The sequence below is a fragment of the Indicator indicator genome, chromosome 14 (genome assembly GCF_027791375.1).
Source record: "Indicator indicator isolate 239-I01 chromosome 14, UM_Iind_1.1, whole genome shotgun sequence".
Lineage (NCBI taxonomy): Eukaryota > Metazoa > Chordata > Aves > Piciformes > Indicatoridae > Indicator > Indicator indicator.
Genome location: NC_072023.1, coordinates 3157622 through 3176890, shown reverse-complemented (window position 1 = coordinate 3176890; position 19269 = coordinate 3157622). Strand labels below are relative to the sequence as shown.

Here is a 19269-nt window from a genome sequence, read left to right as displayed (position 1 = left end):
TCCTCTTGAATGGACATCAGCAGCTGTCACTATCACAGAAGAAAGCAGGTTTTAATATGCACAGATTCACTGCTATCAACTCCTGATTTCACAAAGACCTATACACTTCATGGTTTTTTCTTCTTTTTTTTTTCTATGAGTTCAAATTCATGGTGCCAATATCTTAGGAGTTAATCTTTTTTATATCCCTTCTGTTTTCTGTAAAAGGAAATTCTTTGTACTGAGGAAGAATTTGATCCTTTGAAGTCTACGTGATTCAATGTCAGCCAAACTAGACAAACATTTTAGAAGATGTGCTGATAACCAAACATTGGCTCAAAGGCTCTTTTTTTTTTCCCAAGAAAATAGTGCTTTTCTGCTTCTTGATAGTGATAAAAGTTGCATTTTCTTTCTCTTTTTTATTGGTTGGTTTGTTTTTATGTTTTTAATTGCTGTGACACTGTGCAAACAGAAAATATTTTCAGCTATGTTGGTGGTGAGGCTGGATTCAGCTCAGTGGGTTTTGCTACTACTAACATTTTTTAGGTGTAGAGTTCTAAGATTTTTAGTTGTTCCTCTGGCAGCCTTTTACCCTGTACGAGAGAATGCTTAATACCAAGGATCAGGAGAGGGCAGGGAAATTGGTGTCTTTCGAATCACCTCCCTTATATGTATAAATGTTTAATCTCTAGTAATTTGTTAAATATTCAGAGGAGATGGTGGAGTATTACTCATAGTGAGTTGTTTGTATGAGCAATTTCCCATTGCCTGTCCTTTTGCAAGTCATTTAACTCTTAATTAATGCATTAATGCTGTTAATGACACTACCTTGAACTTCATTCATTACGTTTTTTCTCTTCCAAAGTTTTGGAAGATCCTATGATGCTTAAAAGTAATGTACAAGTATATATGCATATATGTATCTAATATACATGAGCTCTTTTGAGTGGCTGAATTTACAGGGTTGTGGTCAACGTACCAGTGTCATGTTAGGTAAAATTTCTTTGCTGCAAGAGTGGTAAGGAATTGGAACAGGCTGCCCAGGGGGGTGGTAGAGTCACCATCCCTGGAGGCATTCAAGAAATGTGTGGCCATGGCACTTAGGGACATGGTTTAATGGCCATGGCGGTGTTAGGTCAATGGTTGGACTTGATCTTAGAGGTCTTTTCCAACCAAAACTGTTCTGTAATTCTATATTAGTCAGGCAGTCACTTGCCTAAATTCCTCCATAAGATCACAAATTTCACTTACTTGCTTCTAAATGTCAGATCCTTTGCTGTTGAATGAAGCAATGAAGCTGGTGAAGGATCTTGACAGGAGCAGCTGGGGTTCTTTAGTCTGATCAAAGAGAGGCTGAGGGGAGACCTCGCTCTCTACATCTACCTGAAAGGAGATTGTAGTGAGATGGGTTTTGGTCACAATTGATAGGACAAGAGGAAATGGCATCAAGTTAGGCCAGGAGAGGTTTAGTTTGGACATTAGAAAAGACCTTGTACACCAAAAGGATTCTCGAAGACTGTAACAGGCTGCCCAGGGAAGTGGTTGAATCCCCATCCCTGGATACACTTCTATGCCATCTAGATATGGTGCCCAAAGATACGGTGTAGTGGTGGCCCTGGTAGAGTTAGATAATGGTTGGACTTGATGATCTTAGAGGTCCTTTCCTACCATGGTAATTCTGTGAATCCACTTGCACATCTCTTGAGATGATCAGAATAGATCCCCTCCTCCACACATGCACACCAGTGGTTTGTATATCTGGAGCTTCTGTCTTTTGTTTTGAAAAACTGAGTTCTGCTGCAAGCCAAATATGTAAAATAATGATAAGGTTTCTGTAGAAGTTCTATCAAACAATCCTCTTCATTTTGTGTATCCTGAGCCATAAAAAAACTGTATCAAGACTACCGTGACTGTGATGGGTCTTGGACTCTGCCCTGTAGCCCAGTGCACACTGATGGTAGCTTTGTTTTTCATTGATTGAGAGATGTTTATTAGAACACTGCTTAACTGTTTTCAATTCTTTGGACTATTTTTAAGATATTGTTCATGAAAATCTGAAAATGGGGTCAGATGGTGAAAGTGACCAAGCTTCTGGAACATCATCTGATGAAGTTCAGTCTCCCACAGGTGTTTGTCTCAGAAACCGGATACACAGACGAATCTCAATGGAGGTAATTTACTTTTCATAGAAGGCTCATTTAAACTGAAAAGAGTTGCTTTAATTGTTTGTTATAACTGATTGTCTTTTCCATTAGCTGTAACCTTGCTGGCGTATTTCATGCAGAGGGCACTATTTTAATGTTACTCACATGTCTGTCTCTTTTGTCACGCAGAAATCAGATGGTTGTCTTGTATTGCCTATGAGCTGTTGTTTTTAAAAATCTAAATATATTTTGTGACTTACAGTTTTAAGGAATAATTTAAGTGTAGTGTATTCATAAATTCGTAGAATGGTTTGGGTTGGTAGGAGCCTTAAATCTCATCCAGTTCCAACCCCCCTGCTGTGATCAGGAACACCTCCCACCAGCCTAGGCTGCTCAAGGCTTCATCCAGCCTGGCCTTGAACATCTCCAGGGAGGGGCATCCACAGCTTCCCTGGACAGCTAACTCCAGTACCACCCTTACTATAAAAATTTCTTCCTAATCCCCAGTATAAATCTCCCCTCATCAATCTTCAATCCACTCCCTCTTGTCCTACCACTACAAGCCCTTGTGAAAAGTCCCTCCACAGCTTTCTTTAGGCCCCTTTCAGGTACTGGAAGGCTGCTATGAGGTCTCCCCAGAGCCTTCTCTTCCCCAGATATCTTCCTGTCACATTGTTTGCAATTCAGTATAGTCAAGAAGACAGACTCTGTAGGCATTTCTTACTTAAGAGTCTTTTCTAATCTTTGTAAGACTAATGGTGCAGCAGCAAAGGTCCCGACTGCTTCAGCCTTTCCCTCTCTTCCTGTTTTTTAATGAACGGAACTTTACAGGATGATAAACAAAAGGAGGAAAAGTACCTTCTGAATAACTGTGCACATAATTTCCTTTATTTATGAGTCTCATTATGAACACTAGCCACCCTTGTGCTTGCTTTGTTGTCATTTCCCTTGGCGAAGAAAAACAGAGCACTTCCCTGTTTCTCAAGTGTCAGAAAGTTACAGCTCTAATGATGCCTTTGTTACAGAAGCATGCAGAATTTTGTGCTTGCTGCTTTCTAGCATGCATAACAAGATGCATAGTTGGTAAGATTTTTAAATCTTCAGTCAAAGCCTGCTATCAAATAGAGGATTTGGGAAAGAGATCTGGATCAGTTACAGTAGGGTGTACGTGCCAGAATCTTTTTATTTGGGAGGCGTTCTGTTATGCTTGGAATTTCAAGACTCCAAGCATGCAATGCTGGTATGGTTCCAAGAACTTGTGAATTAGCTGTATCAATTATTTATATAGTTTCTTGCACCTGGTGGATTTTGTCTTCAAATTCCTAAATTGGTATGTTAATCTCAGGATTGATCTAAAGAGTGTTAAACCATTTGCTTGGGAGAACTAAGGTGGTCTGTTGATAGTTACAGGATGCTTAAAATAAGGAGGGGAGGGAAGTCTTTGTGAAAAACCTGCCCATTAGAATGTATGCTGGTGAAACTAAAAATCGAGATTATTTAAAAATATTATAAAATTTTATTCATTATCCTTCTGCATTTTGAAATGCACATCTAGAACAGGAAAAAAAAAAAGGAAATAATGATGCATAATTAAACAAACTGAAATGGAAATGTGCCAAAGCTTCTTGAGGGGGCTAAGAACCATTAAAAGATTCTCTTTCAGAGCAGGATTCAAGAAACTGAGAGAACTTACAAAAGAACTCAGGAACAGTCATTAAAGTTCAGAAAATTCCTGTGGGGTTTTTCAGAGGTGGCAAATAAAAGCATATTTCACTGTCCTCTTAAATTGTGAAACGATTTCAATACTGCTGCTTTGGGAAGCTTTTATCTCAGTTCTCTTTATGCAATTTTCTCATTTTCCTCCAAATTCCAAATGCTTGTTTGTGATTGTTGAAATTAACATTATTTCTTCATTGTCTGGCTCAGACAATGAGAGCACTCCTTTTTTGGCAGCTGTTCCTGGATATTCTATGAAAATTGTAACATTTTCCTATCTCCTAGATTGCTTCAGTATTGACATGGTGATTTTTCCAATAAGGTTCCAAGATAAGGTCAGTGAATGCTCCCACTTCAGAATTTCAGGAGTGCTGTCACTGAGGGATAGTAAACTCTGGGAGTTTACCTCTTTATGCATTCCAGAAGAAAAAAAAAGTGATGACACTCTTTATAGCTTTGGTTAAAATATCTTCCTAATAGTTTTTCAGTCATCTTTCTGGTTTCCTAACTGAAAAGGCCTTAAGTGATTACATCATCTGCCTGTCTTTCCCTCCTCCTGTTTTTCCCATGGGTCATTTTCTGTCAGTTTTGGCAGATAGAGAAATCTCAGATGCTAATTTTCTACTAATTTCTATGAAAAAAAGCTTTACATCAGGAGAGATTCCTAATGCATCCATTGCTAGGGATGGAAGATGGAAAACCAGGCTTTACTGGTTTTGCTGTTTGTGGAATGGGAATGGTTTGCTTTCTTGGCCTTTGAGGGAACCAAATACAGGTTTCTGCTTACACCAAATCTTGCCTGTGTGCCTTGGGTGATTTGTGCCATGTAGCTGGCTAGTTAAATATTAGTAATTTAGTTATATAAAGAGAAAGAAACAACCTTTATAGTGAAGTAAGTTTCTATTATTTTAGTTTTATGTTGCTGGTTTGTGACAATCTGTCATCTCTAGACACCATTGGATAGCCTGAGGCTGTATTCCCTTTATAGTCCTTGAGGATGAGTTATAGCTGTATGCTGTACATACAGGTTGGAGTAAATTAGTGTGTGTGTGAGATAGGATGTTTGTGCTGTAGTCTGCTGAAGTCGTTAGTCACACCTGAAATCCATTGTAGAATGTATTTGATTAAATAGAGTTGGATACATTCAATAAAGCAATATTTGTCATGAAGATGAATGTGCCTGTCACACTGACTGTCCTTTTTTCTGTTTAGCTTGGCCAGCATTCATGGTATTTGTAATATTTTTGTACATAATTTCTTGGCTGTGTACATTTGTTTCTCCCTGCTGAATTGACAGAAGATCTTATTTGTTTTGAAGGTAAAGCAGAAACCTTGAAACAGTCCTTACTTGTAAGCACTTTATGTGCACAACCAGCATATTTTCATGCTCAGCTTGAACTCTAAAATTCTCAAAATTAGCAGCCCACTTTTTTTTTAAATGCTTGCTAAAAACTGTAATCAAAGTGGTAATTGACAATACTGTATATTAATACTCCTCAAATATTTTGTACATCAGAATACACATTTTGATTCTTGGTGTCCATCCCCACTGCAGTAAATTGCATTGGGTTAGAAGGGACCCTCAAAGTTCATCTTGTCCAACCCCTCTGCAGACAGCACAGACACTTCCAACTAGATCAGGCTGCCCAGGGCCATATCAAGTCTGATCTTGAATGTCTCCAGGGATGGGGCCTCAAACACATCCCTGGGCAACCTGTTCTAGTATTTTTACCACTCTCATTGTAAAGAACTTAGTAATATAAACACCATAATAAAGATGTTTTCTCTGTAATTATTAAGTATATCAGAGCTACAAATAATTGTACTGTTGTCAAAGAGCAGACATTCTTTTGTCCAGAGCATATGAGTTCTTTTGGGGGGAAAGAAAACTTAACCTTTCTAAAATTTTCTTATAGGGATATCTGGGAAGATAGAGAAATGCAAAACTAGAAATGCAACTAGAAAATGTGTTGTTTGTGGCAGAATCTCCACAGCAATAAAAAGCTTCGATTTCACAACCTTAAGTTGACCTGATTTAGGTAGGAAATCATTGTCCAGCAGTGTAACCTAAATATGAAGCATTTTAGATAGGAAATAGTGATGCTGCAATGAGAAAGAATCCTGTTCTGCAGTGAAAAGTCTGCTGGGGTGAGCATTTTCCATCCACAGTAGCAGCCATGGAGTCACCAGCTTTCAATCTGTCATCCCCCCAAGTGACATAAAATTTAGACCAGCATGGGAGGCAATTCCTGCCCTGCAATTCCTCCTCCTTCCTTCTCCCCTCGTTCAGGAGCCACGCTGACAGTAGGTGAGAGCATCTATTGTGTGAGGAATCTGGCTTCAAACAGCTGTTAGGTTTTAATTAAAATGTCTGCTAATCTCATGCTAATATTAATGATTGCTTAGTAAATCAGTAAGACTGTTTATCAAAATAGATGCATGCAATAATTTTTTTTCCCAAGCACCAGAAGCAACACAGCCTAGGAATAAATACATGTGTGCCTGTGTTTTAAGTGTAGTGCTTTAATCATATAATGAGAAACACTTCTACAAATCATGGAGAAACAGCTTAAAGCATTTTGACTTTGATTTGCTGAAGAAGACACAGGCAGTAATGCATTAATACAAATTCATGTTTCAAGCCATAACTGTTCACTGGGGGCCCTGTGCCATGCACCAGATAATGAATGCTTCATTAAGAACTCTGGTGGATAAAAAATAGGGAGATACAGCCTGTGCAAATTGAAACATCTGTTTCCCTTTCCCAGAAGTCCAAGGTCTGTAAGCTATCTTCACATGTGAACTGGCAGAGGGCCATAACCCACTGCTCACCAGCCTGTTTCCCAGATACTTTATCCTGAGAAACAGTTCTTATCCATCTGACTGTCACATTAGTGATAGGAGCCTGTACCAGATCAGGCTGCTCCTACCACACTGCCATAGAGTATCATCCTCCCCTGGGAGCATTAGCTGCAGGGTTACTGCTTTTAGCCCAACAGAGGGAATTACAAAAGCCATGAAGCTGTCCTGTGGTCATCTGTGTCCTGTACTGGTCACCTTCCAAAAGAAAGAGTAGATGAGAAATAAGTAATTAGTGAGCTGCACTCTTACCAGGGGTGTGACTGGTTTGAGAGTCTTGACACGGCCCTAGCTACTTGATCTGCTGTTGATCCAGCTGGGCAAGTGTACCTTTTTGAGGGAAAACTCCACAAAATTGATGTCTCAGCTTGGTACAGTGCAAAGATTTTTCTGTTTGTAGGCTTCAGATAAGAATGAGGTTGGTAGGTCCCCATTCAAGTGTGCAAATACAGCACTCTTGGCTCCGTTCAGTTGTTCACACTCTTGAACAGCAGACTGGAGGGCACTACTGGCCCAGGATTTGATCAGGACAGTATTTTCTCCTCTCAGTTTTGGAGGCAGGAAGCATTGTATCAAAGAAAGCCTGAGCGTTCAGCCGTGCAACTCTTGCCACTCAAGAGGCTTCCTTGGATGCCCAGCCGGCATCAACACACAGTGCAAAGGTTGTTCTTCCTTTGTGCTTGGCTTGGCAGCTGCAGAACTCTCTCTCTGCCTTATTTACTGGATTTTGTCTCATTTCCTTCTCTGCACCTGCTGAAAATGCATAGCTTTTCTTCTGATAGTCTCCTCTGTGGATCTGAGTATGTGGTCACCTACCAGAGGAGTTCTGCACTTGGTGAATCATAGTGAAATCAGTTGAGTGGGGGAATGTTGATGGGTTTATTAAGGAAAACTGGTGCAGGTAGCTCACCCCAGCTGTTAAAATAGTCTTTTTCGTTGCAGTAATTGAGGCTTATTTATAAAGGTGTCAAAATAGCATTCTGCAAGGATGCTTTAGGCTCTTTTTGATGAATATGCATGCTGGTGTTTGGCTTTAAGACCTCAAAGGTCTACAGGGCTTTAATCAAACAACAAAATCCTCTAGAAATACATTCTCTGATTTGAGGTTTGGTGGTGTTGTGGTCATTTGCTATTTGCTTTTGCCTCTCGCAGTCTTGTTCTGTGTCATAATTCTGTAGGGGATCCAGTTGGCTTCAAGAGTGCTGTCATTTGACAAAAATGCACTGAAATTTGATAAGGCTAAACCTTCACCTGCTATTTGATACTGAAAGGCTACACTGAGTACATGCACATAAGGTTGTTTATTAGAATGTTTAAACTCACTGGCATAAGCAAATCTTTTCCAGTTTGGTTTGTGTATAACGAAGTAGCACACTATCTACACCTTCATTTAAAATACACAAGAATGCTATAAAAAGTGGATTTTTAAGGTTTGTTGGGGTTTTTTTAAACCCTTTTATAATAAGCATGTCATGAAGTTGAGCTGTGTTGCCTAGAGGGCTGTGTGATACAGATTTGAGGTCACATTAAGCATTCTGCAGTGAACAAAAGCACTGTGACTTAGTGGTGAACAGCTTGTGCTTGCAGCTGACACGTCTGACTAGTGCTGGCTGAAATTGGTGAGAAGGCTAAGAGCAAAGAGATTTCATTTGATCTGCAGGGAATTGTTTGAGCTGTCAGACTGTCTGTAGACTTAGAATAGCAGTTCTTTGTCATTGTGAGACTGTAACAAAATTTCTCTTACAAGAGAAGCTGAAATTTCAGGGAGAGGGGGAGAACTTGTTGTCTGCTGCCATGTAATGGGTACACACCTTAAACAATGGTTGATTTGGAGATGTGACATCAATAAACAGAAGAACCAAAGCAGTAAGGATTGATATATAATGATGCAGCTTGGCGGTGTGGTTTGGGGGGTTGGACTCGATGATCTCTCGAGGTCCCTTCCAACCCCTAACATTCTGTGATTGTGTGAATGTGGTTTGTGTCATGTACTGACTACCTGCTCCTGACAGAGCCATCTTCCCTCTTAAACTTTGCATCAGCAGATTCATAGAATAGTTTGGTTTGAAAGGGATCTTAAAGACCATCTAGCTCCCACCCCCTCCTGCCAGGAGCAGGGACACCTTCCACTAGATCGTGTTGCTCAAGGCTTTATCCAACCTGGCCCTGAACAGCTCTCTGGGCATCATTAATCTTGTTGCTTTGAAGGGATAGTTTTTGGCCAGTTGACTTTCTTACACCACACCACTGTATCATTAGCTTAGATCCCATTATCCAAAAGGCTGTGGGAACCTTTGGCCACAGACAATGAAATAACAGATTAGGAGATAGCTGACAGATTAGGTAAATGAAACAGTCAAGCAATAGTGCACTGAGGAGGATGCTATCATGCTTTTCCCTTGCAGTTTTTGTAACAAGGCATTTGGTACTCCAAGATTGCCCTTTTCCTTGCCTCCTACTGCTTCATTGGCAGTAGCCCAAATCTTCCTTCTCTTGTTGCAATTGGGAGTGCAGTAGCTGCCTGGAACAGCCTAGCAGTTGAAAGATCAATGGCATTTGTTGCCCAATAGATTTGCAAACGACTTATTGTTGTTACTGCAGCAAGAAGAGAAACAGTCTGCAAATTGGCACCTTTGATAAAGGATAAAAATAAAAGTGGTCTCAGTTTTTCTTCTCTTTGTAGTGTGGTGAGAATTGGACTCAGGAAGACCTCTAAAAAAACCTTCCCTGGGGCAATTTTCTTATTATATTCTTTGGTTTTGATTATTTGATTATTATTTGATTATTCTGTTTGGTGAAAAAGACTTGGTGTTTATTGTCTTAAATGTGTTATATAAATCAAAACTATAATGACTCAAGTCATTAGAAGACAGAGTAAAAAGCATAAATATTTCAAATTGCTTCCTTTTTAAGGGAGCTTTAGCATGTAGGGCTCAAATGTTCTATATCCTGAGTTCAAATCATCTTTATTTTACTTCAGGGAAATTTACTGAAGCATGTTGTGCATATGAGCAAAAAAACAGAAGTTATTTATTTTAATATCTGCCTTAAAGTGCAAAAAGTTAATGCTGTTTTCACAAATAAGAATAGGTTCATTCTGTGGAAAAATGTGCTTGTGGATGGGGGTATAAGAGAAGTGAAAATAGGTCTCTTGACCAGGAATGAGAGTTTTCTGAGAAGTGTCACACTGTGGGCCAAGTCAAGCAAACAGAAATAGCTGGTAAGTTTATATTAGTAGATGAGAAAAGGAGAGGTAGCAAAGGAATAGAGTTATTGAAAGAATGTGGTAACAGAATTCTAGTATGAAACACTTGTGAGTGGTTCATTGTGGCTGGCAAGTCAAGAACAACAGTGTTTTGGGCTGTCCAAATGGGCACCAGAAGTAAAGAAATCAAATGTTGGGATTTTTCGTTTTTTACCTCAAATTAAGTATGAAAAGCAGGAGATGGCTTGATATTTTTTTATTTATTTTATTTTTCATTTTAATTTTTTAAAAATCATGCTTGTGTACTTAAAATGTTAAATTCCTCAATTCCTGTACCTTAAGGGGCCTACAAGAAAGCTGGTGAGGGACTTTTTGCAAGGGCTTGTAGGACAAGAGGGAATGGATTGAAGCTGGAAGAGGAGAGATTTAGACTAGAGATTAGGAAGAAATTCTTTAGAGTGACGGTGGTGAGGCACTGGAACAGGTTGCCCAGGGAGGCTGTGGATGCCCCCTCCCTGGAGGTGTTCAAGGGCAGGTTGGGTAGGACCTTGAGCAGCCTGGTCTAGTGGAAGGTGTTTCTGCACAAGGCAGGGAGATTGGAACTAGAGGTGATCCTTAAGGTCCTTTCCAACCCAAACCATTCAATGAATTTGTGAACTCATAGGACCTGCAGGATTTAGGTTGAAGCACCTGCCTCTGTTTCTGGTACCCAAATGTAAGTAGTTGACAGAACAGCCACCATCAAGTCACAGCAATGTGATCGACTGCTAGGCAGACAAAAGAAAGGCTCAAAAGAAGAAACTTATTCCTTGAAGGGGTGCTCCAGCACTGGAACTGGCTCCCCAGGGAGCCCCATCTCTGGAGGTGTTTTAAAGAGGCAGAGATGTGGTGCTAGTGGACATGGTTTAGCACCAACATGAGCAAGAGTTGGGCTAGTTATCTGCACAGAAAATGAAGTGATACTCGTGTCACAAGTTCTTGCATGTTTTATCTGGCATCAGGCAGAGCAAGACAAATGTGATTCTCATTTCAGGCAAATTATAAAAATAGTATACATTTCTCTGCCAGTAAAACCAGTAATAAGGCAAGAGTGAGAATAAGCATGGCACATGAGGGTAGAACACGTGCTTTTAAGTTGTAGAAGGGAAGGGGAAAATGCCACAAGCATTCTGGTTACCCTAGCAAAGCAAATGGTGCCTGCAGAAAATATTCTGAAACTTGATGAAAAAAACAGCTCATTTACAACATAAAGTGTAGCATTTGAGCACTTAACAGTACTGCATTTAGTGAACACTGATAGTTTTGGTTTGTTTTTTTTTTTTGCAAGCTGGCCCTGAAGATAACCATAAAAGACTCAAAACAGAAAATGTTATGAGTTGGCAAGAGCTTTTGCATATATTAAAGTTATCAGAAAAATCAATCTTAAGTGACACAGAAGAAAATACTAGGATTTCAATTTTCTAAAAGATATTTGTTTTGCCTGAAGTCCTTTGTGCCTGAAACCTAAGGTTTGGCATTCCAGTAAACCATTGGTTGTTAAGAATCCCAAAGGAATGCACCCAGATTCCCTCTGCATAGTTTAGGGTCCACTTAAACACCTGTTCTGGGTAAAAAAGACACAAATGATAACAGAGAGAGTTACTCTGATTTACCAGTTACTTTGGTATCAGTTACTCTGATTTTTATTTTTTGTTAAAAAACAACAACAACAACAAAAACTTAAAAGATTTGTCAAAGAATGCAAATCCATTCATGGTAAAAATGGACATTTAACTCTGTCATGCTGACAGGCTCAAAATCTTAAATATCAAGAACTGAAGAGGGAAAATTATCAGTCCTGCCCTTCATTTTCCATGCTTCCTTAATGCTTCTTTAAACAACATTTTAACAGGCTCTTGTATCAGCCTGCATTTTTAACAGCCTGCTAATAATTACCATTACAAATTATTTGGTGGGTTTAGTCATTTTCCTTGATTTAAGGTTTGTTGGGTTTTGGTTTTTGGTTGGTTGGTTTTTGTTGGTTTTTTTTTTTTTTTCACTTTGTGATTAGTTAGTTTGTTTGTTTTTTCTGAGAACTCCTAACACATCATTAGATTCAGCTGGTCATTCGAATTAGTGGGACAAAGTCTTCTGTCCAGAAAGTGTCTCTTTCGTTGTTTCACAGAATACCACAGAGACTTAAGAGAATTAGAAATGCTTTAAAAAAAAAAAGCAGTTTCCTACTGGTGCTTACACTCCAGCCAGGCATTATGCCAAAATAGCAGCAAGCTGTGGGGTTCTGAAGAGTGGGTTTGCTACTGCTGCAGCAGCAATAGAAAGATTTCCAGAAAGAGATTCCTTCCAGTGAGGGTGGGGAGACACTGGAACAGGTTGCCCAGGGAGGTTGTGGGTGCCCCCTTCCTGGAGGTGTTCAAAGCTAGGTTGGTTTGAGGCTTTGAGTAAGCTGGTCAAGTGGGAGGTGTCCCTGCCCATGGCAGGGGGTTGGAACTGGATGGTCTAAAGGTCCCTTCCAACCCAAACCATTTTATGATTCTATGATAAGATGACTTTGGGATGGCTGCACTAGCAGTGTGAAGGTGCAGAGATGCTTCTGTCTAACAGCACATACAAAGCCTGGGGTTGTGTAAGGCCATTCGCTCCATAAAGGCTTCCCCCAGGCTTGACAGCCACTTTGAGCTGGCCAAAGGGCTATTGTAGACCATCTGATGTGCTGCTCAACAATGAAAGCTGAGGGGAAGGAGAAGACCACGTCTGTGGCTTTTGCATCTGACTTCTGCTTCCCAAGCCACTGCTGGGCACGCTGAGGTCCAGCTTTCCAGCAAGCAGCTGAGTACCTGCCTGCCAATTAATCAATTCCCTTTTCCACTCTGCTTGGGCACAGAGCTTTCACTTTCTCTACTAAACTGTCATTAGCTCCACCCACAAGTCTCCTCACTATCCTTCTATCTTGTCTGCATCCCATGGGAGCGTGGAGCAAGTGTACATCTGGGTACAGGCTTGGCTGGTTGTCCAGAGAAGAGCAATTCTTTCCAGTGAGGGTGGTGAGGCACTGGAACAGGTTGCTCAGGAAGGTCATGGATGCCCTCTCCCCGGAGACATCATAAGGCCTTGAGCAATCTGGTCTAGTGGAAGGTGTCCCTGCCAGTGCCAGGGGGTTGGAACTAGGTGATCCTTAAGGTTCCTTCCAACCCAAACCTTTGTATGTATCTATGAGTAAGTCTGTTGCCATCAGCTGAACAGGTAGTCTATGTGTCAACAGAGTGCTCAGCCTTGAGCACTCAAGGCTCAGAATTGGTTGGTGTGGTCCTGCTCTAGCAGGGGTGTTGGACTAGATGACATTTTGCTGTCCCAACCCCTAACATTCTGTGATTCTGGCGTAGGGTTCTTGCTTTCCTTTTTAACATAATCTCACTTAAATTAATTGGGGTTTTCAGCTGTATGAAATTCATGTAATTTTGGCTTCCAGTTTTTCTATTTAGCCACTAGGAAATGTGTTTATTTCTCTTATGCACATCTAATGAATCCCCTTTCATGTTGCTGTATAGCATTTAATTACGATTCCTTTCTTTTCCCAAGAGGTGTTTGCTTCAATTATTGCAAAACCAGAGGGGGAGTTTAGGTGGTACAGGCAAACAAAACACAGTCACTTCTGTCTTTCAGGTATTTGAATTTGCTGTCTAAACAACTTTCTTTAATTTTTGCCTATTTAGGCAGTTAGGTAAGGGATAATTAGAATAAAAAGAAGATTTTGTGTATGTAACTTTATATATTTAACTTTATATGCAGCCTTTCAAATATTTCTGTCACAAAAGGCTTCTGACTGGTAACAATTGTAACATGTGGTTTTAAACAAGAAGTTTTGACTTGGTTAACAGTGCAACACAGCCAAATACTGGTTTACTGTAGGGATTACTGCTAGCTGCCATTATAATTAGCTAATTCCTCCACTCAGGCAGTTTTAAACTTGCCAGTTTTGAGGGAAAATCTGAAATACCCAAGCTGAAAATTAGTAAAGAAATTGGAAGCTGCCAAAAGAGAGGCATCCTTTTGTTTTCTTTTAATTGTACTCCAAACTGCTAGCCAAAGCTGCTATTATCTGAGCTGCCCTTCTTTTGTTTAAAGACGATTTCAAAGTGCTGTACAAAATCAGAGATACAGACACTGATTTTTCCAGTTAGGCAAAGAAGCTGATGTCGGGCAGCAGACTAACAGAGTTTTGTGCTCTATAGCTAAGGAGGTGTGAGAAGTGAAAGGAAAATGGGGATCAGCTGCCAGAAGCTAAAGGTTTGTTGGCCTCTCTCCAAAACCTTCTGCCTGTATCCAGTGGCCATATGTAGGTCAGTTATCTGGGCAATCTGTATTAGGACTTCAGTCCTACCTGAAATTCAGCTAATAGCCAAATTACATTATTTTTTTCTGTATATATTTTTTACTGATTTTTTTTGCTCAGACGTTGCTGCAGGCATGTGCACAGGTAGTGCATATCCAAGGTTCAAATACATTATCAACACTGAAAGCTTAGCAAGCTGTCCAACCAAGATCTCAGGTCATGAAAGATCTGATGATCCAGTTCTTTAGCAGACTAAGCCAATTTAGCTGCTGGCTTCCCAGGCTTGCTCTCTTGCCTCTCTTGCCCTCTGTTGAGGCTGTGAGCTTGTCTGACCTTACACTGAACCTGTTTGGAGCAGAAAGCTGGCAGGAAGCTGTGCACTTCGCCTGAGATAGTTTCTTGATGATTTAGCATGCTGAAATAGTTCAAAGCTGCTGCTGCAAAGACACAAGTAGGAACACATGGCCAAGCCTGAGGGGAACCCAATGCAGCTGCCAGGGCTGAGGTTAACTCGGGATGCCCAGAACGCAGAGCTGGAGGTGTGGTAGGTAAGACAGAGTAGGGTAACATCAAGAAGAGCTTACAGCCCTCAGGTCAGTATTGATTAAATCTGAGGTCTACCAGCAGAAATCTGGAGTTGCCCTCTTCTGTTGGAAAGAACTGTGAAAACTTTGGTGGTTCCAGAGATGTCCTGGTTTCGGGGTAGAATCTGTGGGAGTGGATTTTGTATTTGACAGTGAGTGTGATTTACCTGGATAAACTCCCTTAACCAAGAAGTAGCTCCTGTTGGTTTGGAAATTGCTTCCCATGTTTTGTGAGTCTGGATATATAGCCCTTTTATCTCTGTGGTGGTTCATAGATTCATAGAATGGTTTGGGTTGGAAGGGACCTTGAAGATCATTTAGTTCCAGCCCCCCTGCCATGGGAAGGACACTTTCCACCAGCCCAGGTTGCTCAAGGCCTCATCCTACCTGGCCTTCAACACCTCCAGGGAGGGAGCATCCACAACCTCCCTGGGCAACCTGTTCCAGTGCCTCACCACTCTCACTGTAAAGAATTTCTTCCTAATCTCCAGTCTAAATCTCCCCTCCTCAAGCTTAAACCAATAACACTACAGGTGTTAAGATTTTTCAGGAAGTTCTGAGCTGTGCTTGACTCTCTTCTTTTTACCATTCCTTACTGCAGGATTTGAACAAGCGCCTGTCCCTGCCTGCTGACATCAGGATACCTGATGGCTACCTGGAAAAGCTGCAGATCAACAGCCCCCCCTTTGACCAGCCCATGAGTCGACGTTCTCGGAGAGCATCACTAGTAAGTGTAACACATCTGCCTTGCTAAACCAGCCCCTTGAACAACAACAACAATTTACTGTGCTAGGCTAAAGCTCTGATCTGCATGTCACCTTTTACAAGAACAATATTAAAAGAGAAGGCAAGATTGGGTCAAATCTCTGGAAGTAATAAGAATGCAGCCAGCTTAAATATTTGTGCCAGAATTTTGTAGCTTGTGAACAGCTTAGCTACTGATGCAGCATTGGAACTGAAGAATAGACTTCCCCCAGTCTTCTCCTTTACCCTGATCTTGTGAGACTCCACCTTGAATACTGTGTTTAATTCTGCTGTCCCCATCATAAGAAGAACACAGAATTGTTGGAGCAAGTCCAGGGGAGGGCCACAAAGATGATCCAAGGGCTAGAACACCTCTGCCATGAAGATAGGCTGAGGGAGCTGGGGGTGTTCAGCCTGGAGAAAAGACTCCAAGGGAACCTTAGAGCTGCCTTCCAGTACCTGAAGGGATCCTAGAGGAAGGCTGCAGAGGGACTTTTCATGAGGGTGTCTAGAGACAGGACAAAGGGAAATGGTTTGAAGCTGAGGGGAGAGTAGGGTTAGCCTGAATCTTAGGAAGAAGTTTTTCAGTACAAAGGTGGTGAGACTCTGGAGTAGATTGCCCCAAGGAGCTTGTGGATGCCCCTCCCTAAAGTTGTCCCAGGCCAGGTTGAAGGAGACCTTGAGCAACCAAATCTAGTAGAGAGGCATCCCTGCCCATGGGGTTGGAGTAGATAGATGTAGATAGATATCTCTTAAGGTCCCTTCCACCCTAAGCTATTCTAAGATTCTCTGTTCAGACACTGGTGAAGTACCTTTTTTGTAGAACCTTTGCAGTGGAATATTGTATTTGAAGGCAGGGGAGGACGTTGTACTGTATTTCTAAATCCTCTTGGCTCATTTCAAGTTGAACCCTGAGAGCAGCTGAAGCCCTCTCTAGAGAAGACAGACAGAAAAACAGTGCCCTCTAATGAGTACGGGGTGTGTATGGAATCAGCTTTCAGGGCTTAACAATGCAAAATGAAACCTACCAGCAGTGCTGTGGTAATGCAGGCATGCATTTACTGCATTGGCATTCCATGATTTCAAACTAGGCTTTGAGAAAAGGAAATTCAAGGACTTAATATTCTGAGATTGTCTTTGAAAGCTTGCTAGCAGTCTGTTAATTACAGTAGATGAGTATTGTGCTCTGCTTCAAAGGCATGTCTCTTTTCAAGGCTCAGTAAGAATCAAAGGGAAAAAAGGCTATAAAAAGTATCAAGTGAGGACCTGTTCTACTTCATTTCTGGTAGTTTGCTTTGAAAAAAACGGGGGAAAAAAAGAGCTTTTAGAGTAATTGTGTATTGTGTGTATGTATATTGCATGCACAGTAGCATAGGCGTAACTCTTAGCACCAGCCATTAGAGGTAAGAGACCAAAAGTACAGTGCATCAGTGTTGACTAAATCAAAATAGACAGAGAGGTATTTCACACACACACAAAAAAAGAGTAATTCAGAAATTATTTAGAAGAAAAAATTAAGTTGATCTTAGTCTGAGGAATAGAAACATTGGTTTTCTGATGCATGGTAGGCAACCAGAAAGTGATTAAAAAATTAAACCCATTGAAAGGCAGTTGTTGAGGAATATCTGTCCTCTGTATACAGGAAATACTGTGTGATTTTAGTGTCTAAAGATGACATTAAGTTTCTTAGTCTTGATGAACAACATTCAGGTTCCTTAGTAGTCAGACTTCCAAGTTGTATTGCAGACTGTCTGGCAATAACAAGGTCAGTGGTTATGAGTTCTCCTTCAGTTTCTCCTGTAGAGTAAGCAGCCTATCTTTTTAATTCTAATACCAACTAATACTCACTTCAAGATGTGTTCAAGTAGGTCAAAATGCACTTTGCTAACACTGTACCTGTATCAGTGGTATGCTTAAAATCTCACAGGGGTTGTCAAATCCCAGCTCTGCTGGCATTTTGGGATGAGCAGCTTGGCTTGAAGAAGTTCCTGAACGTGTTTGATGATAAAGTATCCCTATTTATGTTTAAAATATGGCAATTCTAACACATTTAATAAAGCAGAACTACTTTTAATACTTGGATAATGTAATTATGTGCCCCTTTTTTTTCTCTTAGGTATGTCAGGTATGTTTGCAAACAAAATCTTACACTTACTTCAGATATATTTTCATGCATTTGTTCTGAAAATTAAGTTTTAATGCAACTTTTCTTATTCATCCGTCTTTCTTACTCCTTATTGTGTTGATGTCAAATCCTAATACAGTCAGCAGTATTCATGTGACACTGTTACCATGAAAATAATACACAGCTGGAATATCCATCAGATCTTTAGGAGCAAGTGAACATGTTCTGATGTGGACATAGGTGCTGGAGCCACTCTGAGGTCAAATCATTATTCCTTAGAAAAAAAAATAGCAAGTGGAGAGCTGTGTGTGGAAAGTGGAAGGAGAAGATGATGCTAGGGAGAAAACCTAAATTTTTTGTCTTAGTGTATGTTCAGTGGTCAGTAAAACAAAACCTCATGAAGCCTGTGGAGTTGGGGCTTTCACAGGGTCCAGGCTATAGGTGTATGGAGAATTGGTTTAAAAATGGACATGTTTTACATGTCTGCTTTGAGCATTGCTTACACATAAAGCTTTAGTGTGATTGACAGTGGTCTTACATGAAAATAATTGTAAGAGATAAGTATTAAATATGAGAGAAGCTACCAGACTTGAACAGGAAAAGAGCAATTGAGCTTCTCTCCTATGTAATACTTAGTCTTCTCTCAGACTTCAGAAAAAGATATTCTATAAATGGGCAAGGCCTCCTGGCCTGCACTGCAGAGCTAAGGTGGTGCCAAAGAAGAGAAGGTGAATAGATCCAAGTAAAATATACAAAGACTTGAAGGTATGAGTCATGGAAATTAAATTGTGGAGACAAAGCTGAAGCTTGTGAAATAATGATATGTAAGGATTTTACTGGCAGGGTGTTAAACTGAAAAACATTGAGAGGTTAGAGTGGGAAAGTAAATGTGGAGCTGAGGTCTTGAACATAGCAGATAAATTGTTTTGGAAGAGGCAGCATCATATGGCTCTGCTGAGCAAGAGAAAGCATGGAATTGTTTGAGATGACTTCTATGCTTTAAGCTGGACCATTAGTAGTAATCCAATCAGATGAGTGGAGGAGACCAAAATAAGAGAGTCCAAAAGTGCAGTTTTGGTTCACTCAGTCGTTGGATCCACAGTAGATTAATGGGCTGAGCATTAGGCTTGGATGCTGGAAAGCATTTATGTCATTGCTTTGAAAACAGCAGCATTGTGCAGTGTTTGGTCAAGTCCTATCAGGTATTTTTCTGAAACAAAGTTTAGCTTGCTGATTAAATGATGTATAAATAAAATGATCAGTTTCAGTGATTGATTTTCCATTTCTTTTCATTGCAGTCAGAAATTGGATTTGGAAAAATGGAAACCTATATCAAATTAGAAAAGCTTGGAGAGGTATGTATAGCTTTCCTTTGAAATGGCTACTGTTTTGGTAACAATGTCTTATGGAAAACTTTACATAATTGTGAAAACACCCACTGAATTTATCTTCTCAGTGAACCAAACACCATCATGTTTAACAAGGTTACTAATGTTTTATGCACATAAAATATGTAGGAAAACCATCACTGAGCTGGGGAAGAGCAAGACTCCTTAGGCAGTGATCTGTGACCATCTTGCATA

General features: G+C 40.4%; 1 protein-coding gene across 2 annotated transcripts in view; it reads left to right on the top strand.

Annotated features, from left to right (window-relative positions):
• Positions 1-19269, top strand: part of CDK17 (cyclin dependent kinase 17) — an 86719-nt gene that overhangs the window by 52438 nt on the left and 15012 nt on the right. For both annotated transcript variants that reach the window (XM_054386764.1, XM_054386765.1), the window contains 3 exons: positions 2017-2150; positions 15419-15544; positions 18985-19041. In XM_054386764.1, coding sequence (XP_054242739.1) covers positions 2017-2150; positions 15419-15544; positions 18985-19041 — 317 coding nt within the window. The remainder of the gene's footprint in view (positions 1-2016; positions 2151-15418; positions 15545-18984; positions 19042-19269) is intronic.